The 27,177-nt window shown below is 38.9% G+C and overlaps 1 protein-coding gene across 8 annotated transcripts in view; it reads right to left on the bottom strand.

Annotated features, from left to right (window-relative positions):
* Positions 1–27,177, bottom strand: part of NR3C1 (nuclear receptor subfamily 3 group C member 1) — a 117,623-nt gene that overhangs the window by 27,625 nt on the left and 62,821 nt on the right. For 7 of the 8 annotated variants that reach the window (XM_060635848.3, XM_060635845.3, XM_060635846.3 and 4 more), the window contains exon 3: positions 204–370. In XM_060635848.3, coding sequence (XP_060491831.2) covers positions 204–370 — 167 coding nt within the window. The remainder of the gene's footprint in view (positions 1–203; positions 371–27,177) is intronic. The other variant, XM_060635851.3, reaches the window with a different exon arrangement.

Here is a 27,177-nt window from a genome sequence, read left to right as displayed (position 1 = left end):
GGTTCTCTGTATTTAAGAGTCTCTTATGCTTTTTGTGTGGCTTTTTAAAATCTCTCCATTTAGAAGGCCTTCGAGCCAACCCCCCGTACCTGACTTTACTGACTTCCAGCCTTAATGGGGTTCGCATATACCAGAAACTTCACAATCCACCTTGAGAGATAAGAACCAAGTAGAGGAAAAACAAAACTCTTCAAAACACACACTACCTTCCACTGCTCTTTTGAAGAATACTTTACAGCTTCCACAAGTCAAGACCCCGTAGTGACACCCCGAAGCTTCATCAGAACACACAAGGCAGAGTTTGGGAGGTGGTCCCGTTGCCGCTGCAGAGCTGGATGGAGGAGAGCTTACATCTGGTCTCATTCCAGGGCTGAAGGAGGAGAGAAAGCAGTGTCAGGATCCACTGTCATGACCTTCAAAGAAACATCGAACTACAGCTCTCTTACCTCCTCACTCCCTAGGGAGCATGTTCACACTGAACTCTGGCTTCAAGTACTAGCAAGCATTACAACAGTCTATTCAAATATTTTCAAATCATGTTTTAATCTTCTTTTAGACAAAATTAAGAGTGAGGTAACTTTTAAAAAAAATTTTTAAATATTTATTTTTGCGGGGGGGGAGAGAGAGACAGATACAAGCAGAGTGCGAGTGGGGGAGGGGCAGAGAGAGAGGGAGACACAGAATCCAAAGCAGGCTCTGAGCTGTCAGCACAGAGCCCGATGCGGGGCTTGAACCCACGAACCGTGACATCATGACCTGAGTAGAAGTCAGACGCTTAACTGACTGAGCCACCCAGGCACCCCAAGAGTGAGGGAATTTCCTTTTAAGCATTCCCTAAAAAGAATGATGAATATATGCTTCACTTTGAAACTGTCATCTGTAGTTGCGTAGCATTTGTTTACATTCATGATCACCTTTATAAAGGGGTCGCTTCCATATCATTCACCATTTGTAAGTGAACCATTGATGAGTTTGGCTAAACGGATAGTAGTGCAACTACCACCATGATCCAGCGATAGTATATACATCTGTCACCTCAAGAAGATGCGTCCTGCCCCTTTAATTGTTTGGGACATCAAGTTAATTTTTGTCATTTTAAGACCTTGTACAGGCCTCTCTCTAAACTCAGTGTCTAAATTCAGTCAATCCACGTCCTCCGCTAGAGTCAAAACTTCATACAGTATTCGAGTTTGGGCCTACATCTCTCAATCCCAATGCTATCAGGTTTCTCATTATGGCCTACAAAGACCGATGCGAAACATCACTGTCTGTCACCTTCCTGTGTGGCTCACAGCAAGAACGGAAAGGGCAGTGGGCTTTCAACAGGAAGGAGCATTCTGTCCTCTGCACTGAGGCCGGGTGTGGCCTCAAGAAAAGGACAGGAATCTGCTTCTTCTACCCCATCTCGTGGTTCATTTTGCAGACTTCTCACCACAGTGAGTGCTGTTGTTGTGTCTCTAAAGATACTCTAGGCCCTAATTTGTTTTGAAACCTTTCAGCAAGCCCAAAAGCTCCCCTAAATCCTGTCCTCGGATGAAGCTACTGCACCTTGCCAGTCTTCCGTTCGAGTGGCTTTGTCAGGTGGACGGTGTTGCCATCACCCCAGTTCTGGGAATGGGCCTCAGGGTTTTACATGTTTTCTGAGCATGGCCACAAAGTTCTGGATGTTTCCGTATCACAAGGTGTTGGTTCCCTGCTAGGTGGGGGACAGCGGACAATGGGAGAGGACAGACTGAAATGACCGTGCTGTAGGTCTGGCGTGAGCCACCCGTGATGAATGGAAGCTTGTGACTAACGCGGAGGAGCTGCTCTAGGCCGTATTTTTACAGAAAGGTAGGAAGGACTTGGCGTGAGTGAACAGAGCGATGTGTCAGGGAAGCAAAAACTTCCTTGGCTTGTGGCCTGAAGATGCGCCTATTCCTGCTCAGCCCATCTCTGTCATCTGACATCTATTTTTAGGGACCAACCAGTTGTTTATGGAAAATGAGTATAATATTTAAAGATCTGAAAGGTTACTTCTGAAATGCTTCCTCAACCAATTATATATATATATATATATATATATACACACACACAATACACACAAAAACATAGACATATGTAAGTGTTTAAAAATTTTTTAAAATGGTACTTTGTAGTAAAGGCATACCTCACTGATACTACAGGTTTGGTTCCAGACCACAGACAGCAATAAAGTGAATATCGCAATAAAGCAAGTCAAATGACTTTTTTGGTTTCCCAGTGCACATAAAAGTTATATTCACACTGCTTTGCAGTCTGTTAAAGTCTGTAAGAGCTTTATATTTAAAAAAGAATGTGTATACCTTAATCTAAAAATACTCCATCTGTGTTTTCAGCGAGTCAAAAATCACAGATCACGTGAACAATAATGAAAAAATTTGAAATACCAAGAGAATTACCAAAATGTGACACAGACACACACATAATATGCAGATGCTGTTAGAAAAATGGTGCTGACAGGCTTGCTTGAATTAGGGTTGGCACAAACCTTCAGTTGGTAAAAAACGCAAAGTGCAATAAAGGAAAGCACCATAAAACTAGGTGTGCCTGGACTTTGTAGCTGTGAAAACACTTTCGTGAGTAAAATCTCGTCTAGCCGCTCACCAGCCCCGTGACAGGATGGTATCACCTCCAGATGAGGCCAACGCAGTAAGAGGAGGGTGATCGGGGGGCAGGGGGGGGGGTCTATTTGCAGTCAAACTGACGTGCTTCAGTTCCCTGCTCTCCCCATGGAAAGTCTGTGTGACCCTGGGTTGCTATCTACCACTTTGAGCCTCAGTTTCCTCATGAGTAGGAAGGACATCATCTGTGTGTGTGCTGTGGTTCCTCCTTTCCTGTTTCAGAAAAACTAGAGATTTTATGAGACAGCATTATGTAAGTAGAAAGTTAGTATTCAGTCTGAAGCCAAGGATGGTAATCACAAATTCTAGCTTATAAATGAGAGCATTGGCAAAACGCATTCAGGCCGCTCAACCATGAGCTACAGATGGCAACAGGGAAAGCTAGGAACCAATGGACGGATACAAGTGTAGCTAAGCATCTGTAATTTAAGTCACCCTTTTGAAATCCCTTCAGTCATTCCAGGCTCCGTCAGATAAGAATGGAGTACGTGGAAAACTGCCAAGCATACCACAGACATCGGTGGGAAAAAAATCCATTTCTGTCACACAAACACGAGGACTAGGATAGCCTAGGACGAACACCATTGGGGAACACGGATGAGTACGGCACAGTTTACAACCGCAAATGTGACCCTGTGCTACTGCTGAAGGGCTACAGGCCAACCAAACTGCTAGAACTACAAGGAAAACCATATGGAATCACCATCTTTTAATAAGGATACATGGCAAATACATGACAGATAGAAAGAGAAAGCACACAGGAATGAGAGTGTATATGACATCTCCTTGAATGGAAAAGCTGAAAAGTCTGGGGTCTTTGATCAGTGTGTGTGGACGGCTGTGCCAAACTTGGAAGACAGTAAGAGGTTCCATTATGAACTGACCATATCCACGGTGAGTGGAGACTCATAGGAACAAAATGCCTTGTTCCAAGTGAACACTCAAATGCTGTTCCCCACTTACAGTGGACAGCGTGCTAAACACCAGCTTATTCCTGAGGCGACGGAGTTTACGTGACAGTTGAGAAAGAAAAAACAAACAAAAAACCACGCATTCAAAGCTGGGTTTTTCTGTCGAGTTCTACAAGAAAAGCAAGTGCTGAGAGGGGGCTCCCGGACGGATAGTCATGGATGGACTGTGAGAATTCATCCCACCCCTCGAGGAGCTTATAAAATGTACAGGTAAATGACATCCTTTCATTTAGCACGTGCTCACGAATCCGGATTGTCAGGTGTTGTGACGACACAGAAGTCATTTCATGTATGTAAGTCTTATTATGCGTGGAATACATCACTGAAATAACGAACCTTGAAACTCTTGTCAATATTTTTTACCTGCCTCCTGTGACATGGGACCACCTGGAGGATCTCAGATGAAGGCAAGTGCCATAAATACCCTTCCCTCTGAGCCAGCTGAGGGTTAATGATCCTCCAAGAGCTTGAGTTCAGGTAAATGTAGATATTCTTTGTGATTCTACCCCAAAATAAAACATTCTGGTTTTTTAAAGGTCAGTACTGCAGTGTAGAATCTGAAACCCTATCAGTGAACTTTTTGAAACACTGTTACATTAAAATCCATCAGTCTGTCTTGCGCTTCGAATGGTCCTTTTACCCGTGCATGATTTTGTACTATCCTGCATTAGTCATTTGGAAAATACTGGTTCACTGAGTTGGGCAGATTTTCTAAATGTTGACCAGTTCATTATACAATATAACAGTCACATCTATCAAGCTCATAGTGGCAGACATAAGTCTTTCAAAGTTCTAAACTGTCTTCCTTGAAGTGATAAGCTCACTTCAATCATTTTTGAGATAACATCTGGCAAACACCAAAGGCTAAAAACCATGGTTTATCCATGGTATGTCATGAAAAAGGTGGCTTGTTCAATGTGCAACATAAACAGTCTTACACCTACTCCTCTTTGACACAAACCTAAGTGCTATGTGCAGTGTAAGTACGTAATAAGCTTCAAGCATCTTCCCATTTTGTCACACAGATAGTAAAAGGACATTGTCAAAGGTGGAGATTTAAAAGAATATTTTGCTTCCTCAAGGATATCCTTTTTTAAAAAAAAAAACAAAAAACTTTTTTTAAAGTTGGGTAGGGGGGAGAATATATATCTCCAAGCAGGATCCTTGCTGTCAGCACAGAGCCTGACACAGGGCTCAAATCCACGAACCATGAGACCTTGACCTGAACAGAAACCAAGAGTCAGATGCTCAACTGACTAAGCCACACAGGAATCCCTCAAAGATATTCTTAAGTGGAATTGGCTTTCTTTAACTTGGGAGGGCAAGACAGTGAGTACACTTACTACTGTACCCTATGAGGCCAGCAGTTTTACTCATCATTACTTTTGTACCATCTCTGCAAATGCCAACACAGTGAGAAAGGCAAATGAAGACTGTATATTTTTATTAATGTACTTCTGAAAGGGTCCTGGGGACACCCAAGTGTCCATGGAGTACATTCTGAGAATTGCTGTTACATAGAATAGTAAGGACTCTAAGTCAGGCAGGCTAGAATTCATAACCTAACTGCAGTGTAGTAGCTTGGTGACCTTTTAATCTCTCTAAATCTCAATTGCCCTATTTCTAAATGGGGACTGTAATGTACCTGGCAAGATGATACAGTATTGCTTAGTAGAGGCTTTCTCCCAAAGACAAAGAAGCAGAGATGATAAACATTACAAATCCAAATGGTGCTGTTGGTTTAGCCTCCAAGTTAAGTGAATTAAATCAATGAAATGCAAGGAACCCATTTGGGGGAAAACAAAACAAAACAAAACAAAACAAAACAAAACAAAGCAAAAAGGGTATCACCTCAGAAAACAAGTATAACTAACATGGGGAAAAATCCTGAAAATAAAACTGGATTAATTTCTACCAAGTACACATGGAACAGGTGTTTTCTCATTGGCCAAATATTGTAAACCAGTGGTTCTTTGCTCCCGGGGAAGAGGGGTGTGTGTAGGTGGGTGGGGGGAACACTTGGTAATGGGTGGAGTCATCTGTGATTGTCAAAGCTGAGGAAATGCTGCTGACATCTAATGACAAAAGACTGGAGTGCTGGTCCACCCACATGCCATGGGTACACAGGACAATCCCCCACAACAAAGAGTTACCCAGAGTTGACTGTCAATAATGCTGAGGTTAAGAACCCTTGCTATACATAAAGCTTTAGGCAACACAGAGAAGAAAACAATCCAACAAGGTCCAGAAACAGATTTTAAAACCTTTGAACTATCTTTAAAGGGAGCAAGTGTCCTACTGAAACAGGCTTAAATATTCTTTGATTCAAGATGAGTCCAAAAAGAGATTCAAAACAGAGCTGACACCAGGGACTACAGAGGTCTAGTGATTACTTGGAGTCAGTAATGTATTTGTCCCTCTAGGGCTAGCCTGAAAACATGGTTTTTACACATTAAAATCACCTGCATTTTTCTTATCTTTTTTCATTAGGCAAAATGTAAATACTCAGCTGCACACACCAGGTGATTATGTTTTCTGACTGTCCATTTATCCCTGCATTAGCTAAAGGATTACTGATTTGTTTGATAATAAGCTATGGAATAGTTTTTAAATCAAACAGAAAAATACTCTGAGGCAAGGCTTTCGTGATATTTCTGTTAAACGGTTCTACCAGAACACATGTTCTTGAAGAAGTCGAAGAAACACTGATTATTCTCTTTGCTTTGCATTTGTTCAGAGAGGTTTCTAACTTGTTTTAGCTTTAGGTGCATATTAAGACAGTTCCCCCAAACCATGCATCATTTATCCTCACTCATCTTAGGGAGAAGGTTAAACAACACAAACTCTAATACATTTTCAGTAAAGGGTAAATGAAGGAGGAAATGCCTTTTTCACATCTCTGAGACACCAAGGGCCTGTCACCTAATGTCTCTGGGCTTAGTTTCTGTCTGTAAAATGAAGGTCTTCCATCAATAGACTCCAAGAACTTGTCCACATTTCCCAAGGTGGCACAGAGGGTATAGGCAGGGAAGAATATATCTGAGCCTCTAAAAGGCTTCTTTGGTCCTGTGTATTTATTTCTATGAAGAGAGAACATGGTCACCTTATCTGAACTTGTTTTGTAAAGTCTGATCTAACATGTTTCACAGAAGAAACGTATTTCTTTCTCTTTGGAAGCATCAGTCCTCAGTCTGGTCACTGTATTAGCTGACTTGAGACCTTAGGCTGCAAGTCCTCAGATCTGTTTGCTCAGGCCTACATTAGGGGACATGAATTTTAACAAGTACTGATGCTGTGGAGTGAGGATGTGTGTTCCTCACTTCTTGAGAGCACACAAGGATAATTATGGTTTGATACACACGGAGTTAGGAATACCACATCTTTCAGGAATACAAGATCATGTCTGAGGCAATGGTACGCTCACTACCTTCTTCTAATGTATGTCCCACTATATATCTAGGGGTGAAACTGATGGCTGTGGAGCTGTGGTTCTGAGCTCAAATCTCACCTGTAATGTTTTTCCATCTTTTCAAGACTTGATTTTTCATAGACGTTGACCCAGTAGGTATCCTCCGTGGCAAGTCCATAGCTGAATGCCATTGTTATTATAATTATGTGTGACCCCACGAAGCTTGAGTTTAAGCTGGTACCAGCATCTTTGGGAATTGTCTTGGGTTTCAGTAATGTACGTCTAGCTTGCAAGATTAAGTAGACTTTATCAGCTACGGTCTACCTGGGGTTTGTAGTTTAATTTAGAATTGTGGTAAACTGATGATTTGTATTTGTCTTCATTTTACATTAGTTTTAAGTATTTTTGATTTTGGAATTTTTGATTATGGAATCTGGGGTTGCAATGATATACAACGAAAGGGAGCAAATTCCCTGTGCGTGCTTCCAATCAGGATCTGCAAATCCAGATTTTTGTCCAAGTAAGGGTTGCCAAATAGAGGGAAATAGGGAAAAACAGCTGCCTTAAAATTGTGCAACAGTGTATTGTTGGACTAAATTTTCAAATGATCCACAAATTCATACTTATCTCATTCTGTACAATGAACACAATTCCTAAATCCTTACAAAGATGTTTTGTAAAATCACGCAAATTGAGAGCAGCTGGGTCCTTATTCAACTTTATATTAGTATAAAGGAAGGAACAAAACACTCAGAACCAACCTCAATTTGATCTATGGCCACACACTTCCTCCCTGACCTCAGCCAAAAGTCAAGGATTGATTCTTCAATTCTCAGGTTCTTTTATTACTGTGAAAACTTCTTGGTTTCTCTGTCATGCCCGTCTACCCAATGAGAGGTTTTTTGTTTTTGTTTTTGTTTTTTTTTTTTGGCTATATGCATTTCCCTTGGGTTTTGGTGACGATGCTCTCACTTCACACCCTGGTTTCGAAACATCCACTGAAATAGCTTAGAGGAATAATTCTAAGTATTGAATTAATAGCAAAAAGAATGGGAAACTTATTTCCTGAAGAGGATGGAAGACAGAAGTCTTATCAGGCAGGCAGATGGAAACTTTAAGACGAGAGGTTCTTAGGAGGGGACACAAAACACTCCCATCATAGTAATGATTACAGGGTACACTAGTTAAGTGATATTTTAATTCTACATGCCAAACTCCATGGCTAGGAACTTTAATAAATACATGACCTCTAATAATCCTTCCTCCTAGTCCATTTTACGGATGACAGTTAAACCATTTGTCTGCCCATAGTCACATGAGCAAAACCTGGATGTGAATTCAGCATTGCCTAATTCCAAAACCTGTGTTCCTTACCTTCCTAACTGTGCTGCCTGGCAGGGACCTGCAGGGTAATATCCATTCAAGCTTGACAGAATTTTTTAAAACCTGTATGAGTCACCAAGTAGATTGTCTTGAGGTAGGGTTAAACTTTAAAAATAATTTCTGATTTTCTCTCTTCTATCATTAGTATCAAAGTAGAATAGAAATTGCCTATAATTAAGACATTCGAGGGGCAGGAGGAGTAGGGGATCCTGGGCTCATGTCCTCCCTTGGACACACCAAAGTGTGCACCTACAAGTGGAACAAGTATCTCAGAGTGAACTAAAGACAAGCAGAAAAGATCATACCCAACTAAGGATGGGAGCCAAAGTGAGATATATAGGAGGTGCAGACACAGTTTAGTCAGGACCTGCATGCTTAGTGGGGAGGCCCACAAGTGGGAGGGATATCACAACCACAGAGGCCTCACTGACGAAGGAGGGGTCTGAGCCCCACACCAGTCTCCACTGCTCAGGTGAATGGCACCGATAATAACAAGCTTTGAAAAGCAATGGGGTTTATAGCCAAGGGAGCCAGAGGACAGTAGGAAATAGAGACTCCACTCTTTTTTTTTTTTTTTTATAAAGTGTTTATCTATTTATTTATTTATTTTGAAACAGAGAGCATGTGTATAGGGGAGGGGACAGAGAGAAAAGGAGAGAGAGAATCCCAAGCAAGCTCTGCAGCACATAGCCCAATGCAGGGCTCCAACACATAAACTGTTGAGATCATGACCTGAGCTAAAATCAAGAGTTGGACCCTTAACTGACTGAGCCACCCAGGCGCCCCTAGGGACTCCACTCTTAAAGAGCATGTGCGGATTCTCTTACATGTGAAGGGTTACATGTGAAGGAAGTACTTTCACTAATGGCTGGGGTGTGTGCCAGAGAGACAGGGATCACTTGGGGCATTCCCCAGGGACAGTGGCCCTTGTGGGCACCATTTTGTTCTTGTCAATTCTACCCAGCTGGACCAGCATTGGTGGGCACCATTTCTAATACTTTCTATCTATTGTGCTAGCACCATAACTAGCACCTATGTTATACTACAGTGTTTCTGGGGAAACATAGCCCAGTGTTTCTCTGTGAATTCACTCCATCCAACCAACTTGGAGCCCTTCCCAGGAGGCTTACCACCCCAAGTCTCCAGCAGGTACTACAGCTCCTCCCAAGCACCCTGCCCTGGGGTGCCAGCCCAGCAAACAAATACTTACAACAGGTGTAGCCAGCTGTGCAGGAGGCCTGCCCTGCCTACCAGCCTGGCCGGACTGCTGGAATCGGGCATTGCAGTCAGCTCCTGCAGCCAGCCCCACACACATCAGCAAGTCCATATGGATTGGGACCGACCACAACAGGAGGTGTACACAGCCCACCCAGGCATCAGTCCTTGGGCACCTGGGTCAGGTGACCAGAGCATGTTAGGCTCCTGTGCCCCACAGGACACCTTCTGCATAAAGCCACTCCTTCAAGACTAATAGATGTAACTGATCTAGTACCACACAGAGAGCTAGGCAAAATGAGGACACAGAGGAGTATGTTGCAAATGAAAGAACAAGATAGAAACTCAGAAAAAAAACTTACATGAAACAGAGATAAGCAACCTACCAAATAAGGAATTCCAAGTAATGCTTATGAAGATATTAACTAAAGAGATGAATGGATAAACACAGAACTTCAACAAAGAAACAGAAAACATAAAAAAGAACCATTCAGAGCCAAAGAATAACTGAAATGAAAAATATACTAGAAGGAATCAGCAGTGTATAGGATAATGCACAAGAAGGGATCATTGATCCTAGAAAGATTAGTGGAAATCACCCAATAGAAACAGCACAGAAAGAAATTTAAAAAGCAGGAAAGTTTAAGACTATCCTCTAGGATGACATCAAACATACTAACATTTGCATTGTAGGGGCCTAGGAGAAGACAGAAAGAGACAAAACCTATCTGAGGAAATAATGGCTGAAAACCTCCCTAACCTGGTGAAAGAAACCTACATCTAAGTCTGGAAACTGACAATCCCAAATGAGGTGGACCCAAGAGACCCATATCATGACACTTTACAGAGAATCTTCAAAGTGGTGAGAGAAAACTTGTTATATACAAGGGAACCCATGTAAGACTATCTGCAGATTTTTCAGCATAAATTTTACAGGCCAGAAGGGAGTGGTATTAAAATATTCAAAATACTAAAAGGAAAAAAATATACAACCGAGAATATTGTACCTGGCAAGATTATCATTCCAAATTGAAGATGAAACAAGGAGTTTTCCAGAAAAGCAAAAGCTAAAGACGTTCATCAACACCAAACTGGCCTTCCAATAAATGTTAAAGGGACTTCCTTAAGTGGAAAAGAAAAGGCGGTAACTAGGAATAAGGAAATTATGGGAAAAAAAAAACCCTCTCACTGGTAAAGGTAAACATATAGTAAGGGTAGCCGATCAACCACTTCCATAGCTAGTATGAAGGTTAAAAGACAAGAAGAGTAAAATCATCTAGACCTACAGTACTTAGTCTGACAGTGAAAACATAAAAGGGAGATAAAAAAGGTAGTGTTTTAGACCATGCTTGAACTTAAGTGACCATCAACCTAAAAGAGACTGCTGTATACAGAAGATATTATATATGAACTTCCTGATAACCAGAGACCAAATACCTACCATAGGTACACAAAAAATAAAGAGACAGGAAATCAAACCTAACACTAGGGGAAGTCACCAAATCACAAGGAAAAGAACAAGAGAAGAAGAAAAGAGCAGGGAACTATCAAAACAACTGGAAACAATGAACAAAGTGGCAATACATACTTACTTATCAATAACTATCTTTTTTAATGTTTATTTCTGACAGAGAGAGAGAGAGAGAGAGCAAGCGTGCGTGAGGGCCCCATGTGGGGCTCCAACTCACAAACTGTGAGATATGACCTGAACTCAAGTCGGATGCTCAATTGACTGAGCCACCCAGGTACCCCTATCAATAACTATGTTAAATAGACTTAATGCTCCGATCAAAAGACACATAGTAGCTGAATGGATTAAAACAAAAAACAAAAAACAAAAAGACCCATCTGTGTGAGTCCATGGAAATGGAAAGAAAGTCAGGGAGCAATACTTACATCAGACAAAATAGACTTTAAAACAAAGAGTGTAAAAAAAGGACATTACATAATGATAAAGGGATCTATCCAACAAACAGGTATAACACTTGTAAGTATCTGTGCACCCAACCGAAGGTCAGTCACCTAAAGAAACAGCAATTACTAACAGACATAAAGGGAGAAGTTGACAATAATCCATTAATAGTAAGGGAGTTTAACACCTTACTTACATCAATAAATAGATCACTCAGACAGAAAATCAATAAGGAAACACTGGCCTTAAATGACACATAAGACCAGATGGACTTAACAGATAGATACAGAATGCTCCATCCAACACCAGAAGAATATATTTTCTTTTCAATTTCACATGGAATATTCTCTAGGATAGATCACCTGTTAGACTACAAAACAAGACGCAATAAATTTAAAAAGACTGAATCCTAACAAGCATCTTTTCACAATGGTAGGAAACTAGAAATCAATTATAAGAAGAAAAGTGCAAAAAACCCCACAAACCCATGGAGGCTGAACAACATGGTACTGAACAACCAATGAATCAAAGAAGAAATCAAAGAAGAAATAAAAAACATCTTGAGACAAATGAAAATGGAAATACAGCAGTCCAAAATCTATGGTAACAACAAAAGCAGATCTAAAATGTATATAGCAATACAGGACTACTTCAAGAAGAAAAATTTCAAATAAACAATCTCACTTTACACATGAAGGAAATAAAACCAAAAGAACCAATGAAGCCCTAAGTTAGTAGAAGAAAGAAAATATATTAAAGATCAGAGTGGGTATAAATGAAATAGGGACAAAAAAGCAATAGAAAGAACAATGTGGGGTGCCTGGGTGGCTCAGGTGGTTAAGTCTCCAACTGTTGATCTTAGCTCAGGTCTTGATCTCAGGTCATGAGTTCAAGCCCCGCATTGGGCTCTACACTGGACATGCAGCCTATTTGATGACTTTTAGCCAGCATTATCAACATAAAAAAAAAAAAAGAGTGGAGGGCCCAAATAAAATCAGAAATTAAAGACAGTATGTTTCAACCAATACCATAAAAATACAAAGGATCATATAATAAGAGTTCTACAAACAATCGTATGCTAACAAACGGGATAGCCTAGAAATGTTAAGTCCTTAGAAACAATCTTCTAAGACTCAATTAAGAAGAAATAGAAAACTTGGACAGATCAATCACTGGTAACAAAATTGTTGGGAGGTTTTGATTATTGGTTCAAACAGAAGTCCAGAACAAGACAGCTACACAGGTGAATTCTACCAAATATTTACAGAAGAGGTAATACCTATTCTCAAACTCCTACAGAATATTGAAGAGGAAGAAATGCTTCCAAACTCATTCTATGAGGCAAGCATTATGCTGATCCCAAAACCAGACAGAGATACTACAAAAAAGGAAAATTGGAGGCCAGTATTCCAGATGAACATTGATTCAAAATCACCAACAAAATATTAGCAAACCAAACTCAACAATACAATAAAAGGATCGTACACCATGACCAAGTGGGAATTACTCCAGGGATGCAAGGATGGTTTCAGTGTCTGCAAATCAATGTGATACACCACATTAACAACAACAAAAGGATAAAAATCATATGATCATCTCAGTTGATGCAGAATAACTGTTTGATAAAATTCAACATCCACTTATAATAACAATTCTCAAAAAAGTAAGTATAGAATAAAGATGCCTCAACATAAAAGGCCATACATGATAAACCCACACCTAGCATCATACTCAACAGTGAAAAGCTTAAAGCTTTCCTCTAAGATCAGGAACAAGATAAGGATACCCAGTGTTACTACTTTTATTCAACGCAGTAATGGAAATCCTAGAGACAGCAATTAGACGAGAAAAGAGAAGTAAAGGCAAGCAAATTGGAAAAGAAGTAAAACTGTAAAACTATCTGCAGACAACATGAAACTACATATAGAAAACCCTAAAGGCTCCAGCAAAAAGCTAATCAGAGCTTATAATAAGTGAATTCAATAAAGTTGCAGGATACAGAATTAATATACATAAATCTGTTGCATTTCTATATATTTCTTAGAGAAAATAAGCAAATAATCCCATTGACAATTGTATCAAAATGAATAAATTACCTAGGAATAAATTTAATCAAGGAGGGGAAAGGCCTATATGTTGAAAACTGTAAGACACTGATCATGGAAATTGAATATGTCATGACATAAATTGGAAGATATATGGCGCTTATAGCCTGGAAGAATTAATATTTAGTTAAAATGCCCATACTACCCAAAACAATGCAATGCAATCCCTATCAAAATATCAATAGCATTTTTCATAGAACTAGTACCACCTAATCCTAAAATTTGTATGGAACCACAAAAGACCCCAAATAACTAAAGCAACTTTGAGAAAGACCAAAGCTGGAGGTATCTTGCTGCCTGATTTCAAAGTATACTACAAAGCTGTTGTGATCAAAACGGTATGGTTCTGGCACAAAAACAGACACACAGATTAATGGAATACAATAGAGAGCTCAGAAATAAACCCCATGCTTATACTGTCAATTAATTTATGACAAGGGAGGCAAGGGACAAAAGGTAATCTGTTCAGTAAATAGTATTAGGAAAACTGAACGACACTTTCTTACATTATACCCAAAAATAAACTCAAAATGGATTAAAGACTTAAACGTAAAAACAGAAACCATGAAATTCATAGAAGACAACATAAGCAGTAAGCTCTTGGGCATCAGTCTGAGCAACATTTCTTTGGATTTGTCTCCTCAGGCACATGGAACTGAAGCAAATAGAAACAAATGATACTATGTGAAACAAATCCTTAGGCACAGTGAAGGCAACACAAAGACAAAAGTAAACAAAACAAAGACAGCCTACTGTATGAGAGAAGGTATTTGTAAATGATACACCTGATAATGGGTTAATATCCAAAATATATAAAGAACTGACACAACTCTGTATGAAAAACCAAACAATCCAATTTAAAATGGATTCAGAGGACCTGAATAGGCATTCTTCCAAAGAAAACATACACATAGCCAACAGACACATAAAAAGATGCTCAACATCACTCATAGTTAGGGAAACAAGTCAAAACCACAATCAGATATTGCCTTACACCTATCAGTTTGGCTATTATTAAAAAAGACAAGAAATAAGTGTTGGCAAGGATGTAGAGAAAGGACAACCCTGGGACTCAGCTGTCGGGAATGCAAGATGGTGCGGCTACTGTGGAAGACAGTATGGAGGTTCCTCAGAAAGTTAAAAACAGAGTGACCATATGATCCAGCAATTTCACTTCTGAGTATTTATCTAGAAAAAAAAATGAAAATGCTATTTCAAAAAGATATAGACACCCATGTTCACTGCAACATTATTCACCATAGCCAAGATACGGGAGCAAACTAAGTGTGCAATGATAGATGAATGAATAAAGAGGCTGTGGTGTATGTATATATGATGGAGTATTACTCAGCTATAAAAAGAATGGAATCTTGCAATTTCCAACAACATGGATGAACCTGCCGATTACTATGCTAAGTGAAACAAGTCAAAGAAAAGACAAACACTATATGGTCTCATTTATATGCAGAATCTAAAAACCAGAATGAACAAACAAGACAGAAACAGACTCATACAGAGAATAATCTGATAGTTGCCAGAGGGGCAGAAGGTAGGCACGTGGGCAAAATAGGGGAAGGAGATTAGGAGACACAAGATTCAAGTTATATAAATAAGATAGGGGGATGCAATGTACGGCATAGAGAATATACTTAATAATATTGTAACAACTCTGTGTGGTGACAGATGGCAGTTAGATATATCTTGGTGATCAGTTCAAAACGTATATAAACATTAAATCACTATGTTGTATATTTGAAACTGACATAATATTGTGTTCTAACTATAATTCAATTTTTAAACTATGTTTATTCATTTATTTTTGAGAGAGAGAGCCACAGCACAAGCAGGGAGGGGCAGGAGACACAAAATCTGAAGCAGGCTCCAGGCTCTGTGCTGACAGCTCAGAATTCATGAACTGTGAGATCATGACTTGAGCTGAAGACGGACACTTAACCGACTAAGCCACCCAGGTGCCCCTATAATTCAATTAAAAAAAATTTTTTTAATGTTTATTTCTGAGAGAGAGAGAGAGAGAGAGAGAGAGAGAGAGAGAGGGAGGGAGAGAGAGAGAGAGAGGCAGCCTGAGTGTGGGAGGCGCAGAGAGAAAGGGAGACACAGAATCCAAAGAGGCTCCAGGCTGTGAGCTGTCAGCACTGAGCCCGACGCAGGGCTTGATTCGACCTCACAAAGTGTGAGATCATGACCTGAGCCAGATTAGGAGGCTCAACCGACTGAGCCACCCAGACGCCCCTATAATTCAATTTTTATATTTTTAAATAATTCCACATCACCTCCACTTTTTTAGATTCTAGTTGCATTAATTTAAACCTCAAATTAGCATATTCACATTCTAAATTGTTAAGATACTGTAACAGTAACCATTAAAGACTAAATTACCTGGCAAAATATTAAAAACTATGAAAACAGAAACAGAAGTGTTTTATATATTTGCAACCATGTATGAAAAATATGAAAATGATATGGGGCACCTGGGTGGCTCAGTCGGTTGAGCCTCCCAACTCGACTCAGATCATGATCTCACAGTTTCTGAGTTTGAGCCCCACGTCGGGCTCTGTGCTAACAGCTCAGAGCCTGGAGCCTGGTTCGGATTCTGTGTCTCCCTCTCTGTGTGCCCTACCCCCGCTCACACACTCTCTCTCTCTCTCTCTCCCCTTCAAAAATAAACATTAAAAAAATTTTAGAAAAAGGAATGTTTTGCATATTTATAATACCATTCTTGCCCTCAGAGGAGTTTTGAAGACATTATGTTTTAACTTAAATATGGGAGACCTTAGACTGAGATATATTTCGTTTTGTCCCAAGACACTGCTCCATCAAAGTATCTTGTTGGAGATACATGATGTTATAAATAGTAATTATCGTAGTTTTTGGCAAATGAGTAAGAGTTGCTTTTAGTAAAATGAACTTGTTATTACACTGCCTTAACCAGAAAGGTGCTATCTAGTCACGCTACCACTTTTATAGATGGAAGGTTTATATCTATTGGCTAGAATAAATTATGGGTGTAAATTAAATTGTCAACCAATGTTTAAAAGACAGATAAAACCAAAAAAATTGTAGTTATTCAATTTAAGAGCACTAAAATACTGTAATGATATATTTAATTCAAGTTATATAATAACAGCTACCACGTATTTAGTACTTTTCAGATGCTAGGCACTTTTGATATACATGGTTTATAATCTTCATCACTATCCTGAAAGATCTCACTAATCCCATTTTATAGATGCAGAAATTAAGATTCACAAATGTAGAGAATTAGTCCCAGGGCCCTACAAAATACTAATGAAAGGCAAAGTCTAAGTCTGAATTCAGGATTCCAAGTCTACTATTTTTTTAGCGCATACCAGTAATAACTTTTGGGCTAACTATACGGTAGATTAAATAAGAGCATTAAAATGTTGGAGCCCCTGTTTCATAGAAACTAATGTCCAGTGAGGCCCAAAATAACAGTTATCCTAGATCTAGGATTAGTACTTTGCACCAATAGCCATTTATTATCTATGTATCTTGCATTCTCCACATGCAGATAACAAGACTGACTACATTTTTTAAAATACATGTGAATTGTTTAAATTCTGTACTTTCCTTACATTGAAAAAACGCCTTTGTATATTATACAATTATATCAGTCAAAACAAACTAAACGAAAAACATACTGGGGTAGTGCACATTGTGTATAGGTACACCAATTTAAACAGACTTGTACACATATATTTTCTCAACAAAATTTTATAAAAACAGTGATGAGCAACATAAGCTATCATGTAGTTCCACTTTTGCTAACGTTAGCAATAAAAAAACCAGCAAGCTTTGGTTTTCCACAGTCCAACTAAGTGTAGATTACTGTAGTTTATTCTAGAGTATTCATTAGAAAAATAAGTTCTGTTTCTTTTAAAATGGTATCTTCTAACATTTTAGAAACTATATAGGAATGGAGAAGAAACTTTGAAAGCAAGTGATGACATGATGTTTGTTGTAAAGTCTTGGGGATATTTAGAATGTAAAAATTTCAAGGGCACAAGCAGCACTTTTTGGAGAATGGATAAATGGTAACTACTGCAGTGGGAAATTTGCAATCTGGAAGCTTTGAAACTGATAAGCATTTATGATCAAATAATACTAGTTCTATTTATAAAATAATTTGCAGATTGAAAAACAAAACCAATACTGTATTCTCTCAAATTTGTCTTAAATGCTCTGTCAAAGTTTGTATTTTCACAGAAGTGTTAAAAAAAATCATTATTTTAACGAAACCAAATCCCTTACTTCAAAGAACTCGAATGTGAATAGCCATTAAGAAAGCATTTTAAAGTTGAGTTCTTATGTAAACAGTCAGTTGTGTATGCAGGAAACAGAACCCGCTGAATACCACTGCAGATTTGACATTCCCGTCAAAGGACAGCTCCAAAGTCTAAGAGAAACGCAACTTCTGAAACTAAAGTCCTCAGTTTAAAATATCTAAGTAGTTTTCAGACTTGTTAATTTCAATGAAATCATCACTTCAAACAGCTTCACAATTCAACCAACAGGGAAATGGCCAGGTTTTGAGGAAGGCAGGGGAGAAAGCAAACCCATACAAACAATGACTTTGACAAAATTTTCACACACAGTTTAAAACAAAACACACAAAAAATCTATCTGCCAAAAACATCAATCACAAAGTTGATAAAGTCATTAATTTATAGCATAAATATCTGACAATTCTGAACTGAGGGTTCCATTGTTGGTAAAGGATTCTCGAATCCTGAAAGCTGACAGCAGTAAACAACACGTCACAATGTGGACCGTTGACTGTTGGTTAAGTAGATAATCAATGTGTGAGCTGAGCTGTATCAGGCTTATTTTAAGACTGTTTGGACACCCTGAGTGTTCATTTTGGTTTCTGTACTTTCTCTAAAAACCACAGAGTGAACTTTAACACCCGAGCCATAAGAAGTAAAAGTACTGAGAGCAAGATGTTATAGTCAATCTCTTGAAATTAAATGGAGGTGGTTGGCAAAAGTATGCCTAGTTAGCTGGAATAAGAAATTGGACCTCTCCCAAAAAAGGGGACAAATGGGCACACACGAATAGTAGTTGAGAACATCTCTGTTTGAAATTTTAATTTTTCTCACAGTACTCCAAAAGAGTGAAACAAAATAAAGTATAACTTTTTGTGATTTCTAAAATGTAGTATAAACCCTACACCTGTAAAGAATGAGAACCAGCCACTAAGGGAAACTTACAAGACAGAAAACAAGGAGGGTTCACACTTTGTTGCCACTGTAGTGGGTAGCTGACATGACTCAACGACTGTTTATGGGCCTGAGGCTCTCATTTGGGATAGGAAGCCATTCCCTTCTCTCCCTGCTAGAATGTTAGGTACTAAGACAGCTCTAGATGTGGGCTGCCCCATTTTTCAGTCATGGGGAAAAGAATGTAATTATTGTTACCATACTGGGGAAAGCTCATTTCCATGTCGATAAAGACCCAACTATTTTTGTCCTGGTTCATTTCTTTATCTCTAATCCAGCACCTACTCCAAGATCATTGTTTTATAGTCCCTTAGAAATATACAAGTAGATATAATAGAAAAGTAATCTGGCAAATAAAACTGAAACACAAGATATTTTTTAAATCATAAAAGTAATAAATATTAGAAAATTTAGAAAACACTAGCAAGTTTAAATTAGAAAATAAAACCATCATACTTTTATCAGAAAAAAACAGGAAATACTTTTATATATATCTTTAATCTTTTAAAAAATTATATATATTTATTCTGGGGATAGTATTCTACATGACTCTTTTATATCTAGCTTTTTGTAAGTGAGGCACTGTGCATTTGTTGTGCATTACTTAACAACATTTTGAGAAGATTTCCTGTGTCAATAGTTTATCTCTTATTACATGATTCTTTGATGGTTACAAAATACTCAGCAGTAACTTCAGCATTCCCTCATTATTGGCTATTCTTTGTTCCAGTTTTTTTTTCACTATAATAAATTTGCATAAACCTTTGCAAACATTTTTGATTATTACTTAAGTTAAAATCTTAAAAGGACAAGGAAAGCCAATAGACAGTTTTAGGACTTTCCATACATACTGTTAAACTGCTCACCCCACCTTGGTTCAGAAAAGGAGATACATGCATTTCCCCACATTTGTTCCTCACAGAAAACACATCTGGTCAACTATCACTTGATGAACACTATTTCCCTACTGGGGTGTTGGTCCTCTTTGGATTTATAAGAACATTTTGGACATCAAGTATTTCAACACTTAGTCCAATGAGGACATATCTACAAAGCCCTGAATTTTAAATCAAATTTTAAAATATTTCAAGTCTGATGAAATAGCCCGTGTTGTTCAGAGCCCTTAATTATATTGCTCGCGTGATACTTCTTTTAGCCACATTACTGCTTCAAGTGTTATGTGAGTTTGAAAATAAAATGACCAGCCACATGTAGTTCTGCTTAAAGATGGTGCCTGTAACACATGCTTTAATTTCAGCTTCCTCTGGGAAGTAAAACGAGAGTAATGACATTTGTTTTCCAAGGCATGAACCTCTAAGACTTCAGACAACAAGAGAAGTGGTGTTTTGTCAACTAAAGCACAATAACACAGGAGGAAAAAAGAGAGATGATAACTAGCAAAATTTTACACTGGAATGAGCATTCTGGGGTCTATTAAGTTACCAGTGGGAAAAGCTAAGAAGCAACCTAATATGACAATTTTCAAAAGACTGAGAAATTGGGGATAAAGGTAGGGGTCAAAATCAGGGGGAATGGTTCAAAGTCTGCTTAAGAATATTTACAGGTTTCTTTTTATAGAAATGACAGGCCAGGTTATGGGGGGGCAACGTGCCTGTCAAAATTGAAATGTTAGCTAAAAAATTTATTTGAAAAATCCTTAAAAGCACCAATGTGCTGACAAAATGACAGGGTTTTAGGCTAAAATCGAAGGGAAAGGACCCTAGCCACCTGTGCTCTGATAATATTCACAAATTTAGACAAATGTAGCTTTCAAATAAAAGGAAAGAAGACCCATTGGAAACACGGACAAAAATTATACAGCTATTTTAGGAACTAGAACTCCAAATGGCCAATAAACATACAAAAAGTTATTCAGCTTCATTAGTGATCAGGGAAATGCAAACTGAAACCACCACGCAATATCATTACACACCCACCAGACTGGCAAAAATTAAACATTTGACACTAAAACGTGTCTGAGTTTAAAGAGCACATCGCCCTGGAAGACCGTGCGGCATTATCCAGTAAAAAGCAAGAAGAGAATATCCTGCGATGCAGCAGCAACACTTGACATACACTTAAAGAAATGTATACTCTTTAGGAAAGTGACGTGTAGATACAGTAAAATGTGTTAGAATGACAGTTTTTGTAGTAAACCAAAACTAGAGACTAAGTCAAGTGTTCAAAACAATGGGAAGGATGTATCAACAGTGGTACAACTGTATAGAGCAGTGAACTACAGTTATATATAATAACAGGGATGAACTGTACGGGTTAGAGGGAAAGCAACAAGATACAAAATAATACATACAGTTTTTTTCATTTCTATTCTATTTATTAAAGTTCAAAGCATGAGAAGTAAGCTACGGTGTTTAAGGATGTATATACACGTGGTAAGGAAAGCAAGAAAATGATTATTCAGTCAGGATAGTGGTTACCTCTGAGAAGGGGGAGCAAAATGGGACCGCAATATTGCAAGGTCACAGTGGAGGCCTCCATGGTGCTACCATGTTATATGAATAGTTACAAGAGTGCTAGCTTTGTAATTATTCATTAAATTGTGTGTGTAGGTTATTCTTATGTATTGCTTTGTGTCACAAGTAAAGAGTTTTCTTAACTCTAAAAAAACCAATAGGAAAAGAAGCAGATAGCTCATCCCTACATTACCTTTCCTTTTTCAGTCACTTATGATTTCCTATACTGGTCCTCTAACTTTCTTATTTTCTCTCCTATATTCCAGCTGTGTGTCTTTCTGCTCTTATTTCTGGGTTATTTTCTTACTTTTACTTCCCAACCCTTCTACTGAGCTTTTCATTCATGCTATAACCTTTTTAATTTCTAATAGTTTGGTTTTACTCCCTGAAAATTCCCTTTATATTTTTATTTTTTCTTGTCCTCCCTCACCTTTCCCTGAAATTCCCTTTTTTAAACACCTTACTCTTATTTGATGGCTACACTATTTTTCTTATCTCTAAGCATAGCAACAGTAGGTTTGGGAGAAATTCCTTCTCTCTGCATATTTTCTATTGCCTCCAAGGTGGGTTCTTCTATTTTTTGTTTTGATCTTTCATTAGAAGCTATCCTTCCTTTCACCCTATCCATCCCCTTCTTCTAGGCAGAAGGCTGGAGACCGCTCTCTGGGAAGAGCAAAACAGAAGGACCCTGGACAAGAATGCCAGACACAGTTGAGGGTAGAGGGATCTTTTAAAAAACAGGAGGATTAAGTGAGCTGTTCTATATCCAGTATCAATGTAATTCATGTGGCCTGAGGAACAGAGAGGAAGAAAAGACTGAAGGAAAATTAATAGTACTTCAAAGACCTGAGAGACAATATTAAACGGCCCCACATATGTGCAAATGAAGTTCCAGCCGAAGACTGTGAGAAAGGAGCAGGCAGATATTAAAAACAAAAAACAAAACAAAACAAAAAACTAAAAGGAAATTAGAATCCATGAATTCAGCATGGTCACTGGGCACAATCTTAAAAAAAAAAAAAAATCAACCTTCCTTCTAGATACCGCAAACAATTCAAAAATGATATTTCCTGTCATTCATGATAGCAGCAAAACACAAACACATATACACGTAAAACAGGAATAAATGGGGGGAGGGAAGGGATGCAAGAGCTCTGAGGGAAAACATAAAACACTGGTGAAATTAGGTAACGAAGATCTAAGCAAATGGAGAGACAGCCAACATTAGTTTTGTCCATTCTTCCCTGACCTGCAAATTCTATTACTGGTTATGATCCCAACAGGCTTTTTTTGTGTACAGAAACTCACAGGCTGATTCTAAAATTTACGGGAAATTGCCAAGACAGAGAAGATCTTAAAGTTTGGCTCTGTCTTCTGGGGGAGGTCTAAATGTCTTGAAAGATGGTATCATTCCTTTACCAAATATGTTAGAGTACCAGGCATTAAATATATACAATGAATGCAGCTCATCCATGAAAACAGCAACAATTCTGGGGCACCCGGGTGGCCTCAGTCAGTTAAGGGGCTGACTTCGGCTCAGGTCACGATCTCACGGCTCATGAGTTCCAGCCGCATGTCAGTCTCTGTGCTGACAGCTCAGAACCTGGAGCCTGCTTCGGATTCTGAGTCTCCCTCTCTCTCTGCCCCTCCCCTGGTCGCATGCTCATTTTCTCTCTCTCTCAAAAATAAATAAAAACATTAAAAAAATTAAGAAAAACTGAAACAATTCTTCAACCTGTGGGCATACGCAAACTCTTCTTTCAGATGTTTTTATATACGCTCTTAGAGTTTCAAAATAATAACCTATATTGCTTGGTTTGTTCAAAAGCCTGAAATATATTAAACAAGTCACTGCTCCAAAGAACCAGCAAGTGAATAAAGGAATGTTAAAGGAAAACCAACCAGCTTAAGAAAAAAAAACTTTTTTCTTTGCCAAAGGCTTAGTTGGATGTGTTAACTCAGAATTACAGGTATTCTTTGATTTATGAGGTTCTCATTTGAGTACTTTTAAAAATTAAAGGTAAATATTCTGATGCCTTACAGCAAAACGAGAGGCTTTATTTAAGCAGTCATTAGAACAATAACGAGTTGGAGAAGAAGTGAAAACAGAAGTCAATACTCGGCAATCACAATGCGGGGGGCGGGGGGGGGGGGGGAGGCGGGGAGGGAACGAAAGTAGAAAGAACTATATCCACCATTGGTCTTTCTGGGGTCATCTATATACACCGCTCACAACTGCCCTGAGGACCAGGACTTCCCTATGTGAGAAGTCAAGTCTTCTAGTTGCCAGAACTCTTTTGACAAAACACATGCATCACATCCTTTAGTTTTTGCCTCTAGTTATTTTGTTTTACAATTAGAATGTTAATAGTAAAAGGACATTAAATAGTTAGTATAAGCCTGTTCTTAAATATTCTTAGATAATTTATTCTTTCATTATTAAAGTAGAAAGAGAAGATCTATTTCAAACAAATTGTGACAATACAGAATTATTCAGTGTGCGTGACAGATAACATATGCAAATGACATATGCAAATGCCCTCAATTTTTATTATGAATTGAACTGAAACGTTACTTCTGTGGGCTTGACGTGAATCAAGTTTGTGGCAAAGAAAACACAGAGAAGGAAGAGGGGAAAAATGAATGCCTTTCATCACATCATGTCCTGGCTCACATCCATTTGATGCCTGTCCAGGATGACGTGATTGTTGAGTCATACGCTATTCCACTGACGCTGTGTTCAAAATGACAAACTGGTCTCTCAGACCTTCAACAGGAATCCAGAACAGCCACAGTCAAAACAGTATGAATAACAAAAAGGTGCCATGCAGGTGTTCCACGGGGGGGGGGAAAAAGCCTGAAACATACTATGTTTCAAGAATAACAGAACTTCTTTCCTTTTCATTACCTCACTTAATTTGTTTATTAATTTACAATTAATTGTTGCTGACTTCCATTTAATATGTGTCAGACCCTGAATCAAATGCTGTGTCACAATTATTTTGGTTACTTTCATCCTGGAGACATCTCTGAGAATGGGTTCTGTTACTATCCCCACTCTCAGGATAAGGAAAGAAGTGCAGGGTGGCAGCTCACAGAGAATGAGAATCCAGATTCTCAGACCTCTGGCAGAGGAGTTTCTTGACGGGATTCTGTTGCTGCTTGCTCTTTACTTTCATGACATATGGGTAACATTTCCTGTGGATACACTTTGAGGAGGTGGAAAAGCCATCAAAAGGCTCACGGCAGTAAGAGAAAATGTTAGCAGAAACCACGAGAAGGAGATGCTCCAAAATGTTTGCAGAAGGAACATGAATGTCCTGAGCGAGGAAGGAAGGATGGTGAACTAAGTTCTCAACCAAGACCTAGGAAATGTGCTGTGTACTTAGGATTGTAATTTTAAGATGGACAGACACAAATTAGGTTTTCATAAGGCTTCTACAGTCCATTGTAGGAGAGACATACAAGGGTATGGGCAGTTATAATACACTGATCACACTGCCATGGGAGAATACAGAAGGGTCTTTAGGTAGAGACAGCAATCAAGCAAGTCTACCTGGAGGAGATGGCATCAAATGCCAAACACTGGAAAGCCAAGCAAGAGAGGGAAGTTGAGGGAGACAGGATAACACGTACAGAGGTGTTTTGGTACACAGAGTAAGCTCTTCTGGGAAACTGAAAGGCACCAGAATAGGACCAACAAAAATATTAAAGAACATCAGAAAATTTTGTCCAACCAAGGTTCCAAAGTGACCTTTAGGTCATAGGTTAAACTTTATGAGGTGCAAATTTAAGACAGCATCTAGGGAAGGGAAGGTAATAAAATAGAAATTTTAGTAACACAGTGGTCCTAGCGCTATTTAGAATAGCACAGCATTCTAGTGCCCAGCAGACCCCCACCTCCACCCCACACTGACTAGAAATGGGCAACCAGAGAGATTTCAGATGTCCTACCACCAGCTCACTGGGGGACCACCAAGAGCTCACTCAGCATCCCTAGACTTCAAGATCCCTCCGTTAATCCTAAGATAAAGACACTTACATTGCAGGGGACAGGATGCTGAGCCTGGTAATTTTCTCAGGATTCTTTTAGTTCTAACATCCATGATTCTCTAACTCAGTTACATGATGGCACATAACCAGGGACGACGACAACAACATGAGAACCAGTAACAGTAGCGAACACAACACGAACGACATGGGCATGAACTGCACGGGACCACTCAAGCATATTTTTTTCAATAAGTTCGTGTGAAAGTTTTTGGAGATTCACAACAATTTGAAGAAACATGGAGATGAACTGTAGGGTTTACAAATATCAAAACCATTCAGAAAAAGGGATGTCATGAATGCATAAAACATATGTAAATACCAGCCTATTTTATCATTTACTACCATAAAATATATACAAATCATAACAAGTTCAAATTTCTCAAATTTGAGAAATACGCACACGCGGACTTACAGCTCACACATGGTACCACGGACAGTCGAGAGAAATGCAAACAAATGCAAAGATACCGTATTCAATCATAACTGCATGAAATTAACTGTAATTCATACTGTACTACCGTAATAATTTCACAGCCGCCTCATTTTGCTATTATCTTCCTAAAACACCATGTGCCACCCATCATCTCTATGTGAGAAGCTCATCTCTCCAATAAACTGTGTGTCACAGTAGAAAGTGAGGTCTTGTGGTTCCCGTGTATTTTTCATCGTGGTTTGTACAATACTGTAAACCTTGAATAACATCACAGAACCCATAGAGTACCACTAGCAATGCTGGAGGTGCTCCCAGGAAGCAGAAAAAGTCAGACATTGTAAGAAAAGTTGGGGACGCCTGGGTGGCTCAGTCAGTTAAGCTTCCAACTCTTGATTTCAACTCAGGTCATGATCTCACGGTTTGTGAGATCGAGCCCCACGTTGGGCTCTGCACTGACAGCAAGAAGCTTGCTTGGGATTCTCTCTCCCCCCGCCTCTGCCACTTCCCCACTTGCACTCTCTCTCAAAATAAATAAATTAAAAAAAAAAAAAAAAGAAAAAGTGGAAATGCTGAACTATAGATTGAGGTCTACGGCTGTGGTTGCCTACCATTTCAATACGTGTGAGTTCGGCATTAAGGACCACTGAAAAAAAAAAAAGAAAAAAGACAAGGCAAGGAAATTCATGAAGCTATCACTGCAGCTACTTCAGCGGGCACAAAAACCTTGTACTTTTTATGAAATGCCTTTTTATCTCATGTTGAAATGCAGCTTTTATGTAGGTTCAGGATTGCTACAATAAAGACATACCTATAGACCCCATTATGGTTCTGGAAAAAGTAAAGTCATTATACGACAACTTAGAGCCAAAGGAAGGTGAAGGATTTAAAACTAGAGAATTTATATATATACAATGGAATACTACCTGGCAATGAGAAAGAACGAATTCCTGCCATTTGCAGCAATGCGGATGGTACTGTAAGGTATTATGCTAAATGAAGTAAGTCAGTCAGAGAAGGACAGATATCATATGTTTTCACTCATATGTGGATCTTGAAAAACTTAACAGAAGACCATGGGGGAAGGGAAGGGGAAAAAAAGTTACAAACAGAGAGGGAGGGAGGCAAACCATAAGAGACTTAAATACAGAGAACAAACTGAGGGTGGATAGGGGGTGGGGGAGAGGGGAAAGTGGGTGATGGGCATTGAGGAGGGCACCTGTGGGGGTGAGCACTGGGTGTTGTATGGAAACCAATTTGAAAATAAATTATATTAAAAAACAAAAAATAGTTAAAAAAAAAAAACTAAATAACTTAATGCCAGC

Source organism: Panthera onca, chromosome A1 (genome assembly GCF_046562875.1).
Source record: "Panthera onca isolate mPanOnc1 chromosome A1, mPanOnc1 haplotype 2, whole genome shotgun sequence".
NCBI lineage: Eukaryota > Metazoa > Chordata > Mammalia > Carnivora > Felidae > Panthera > Panthera onca.
The sequence above is the reverse complement of the archived record's forward strand: the minus strand, read 5'-3'. Positions and strand labels throughout refer to the sequence as shown.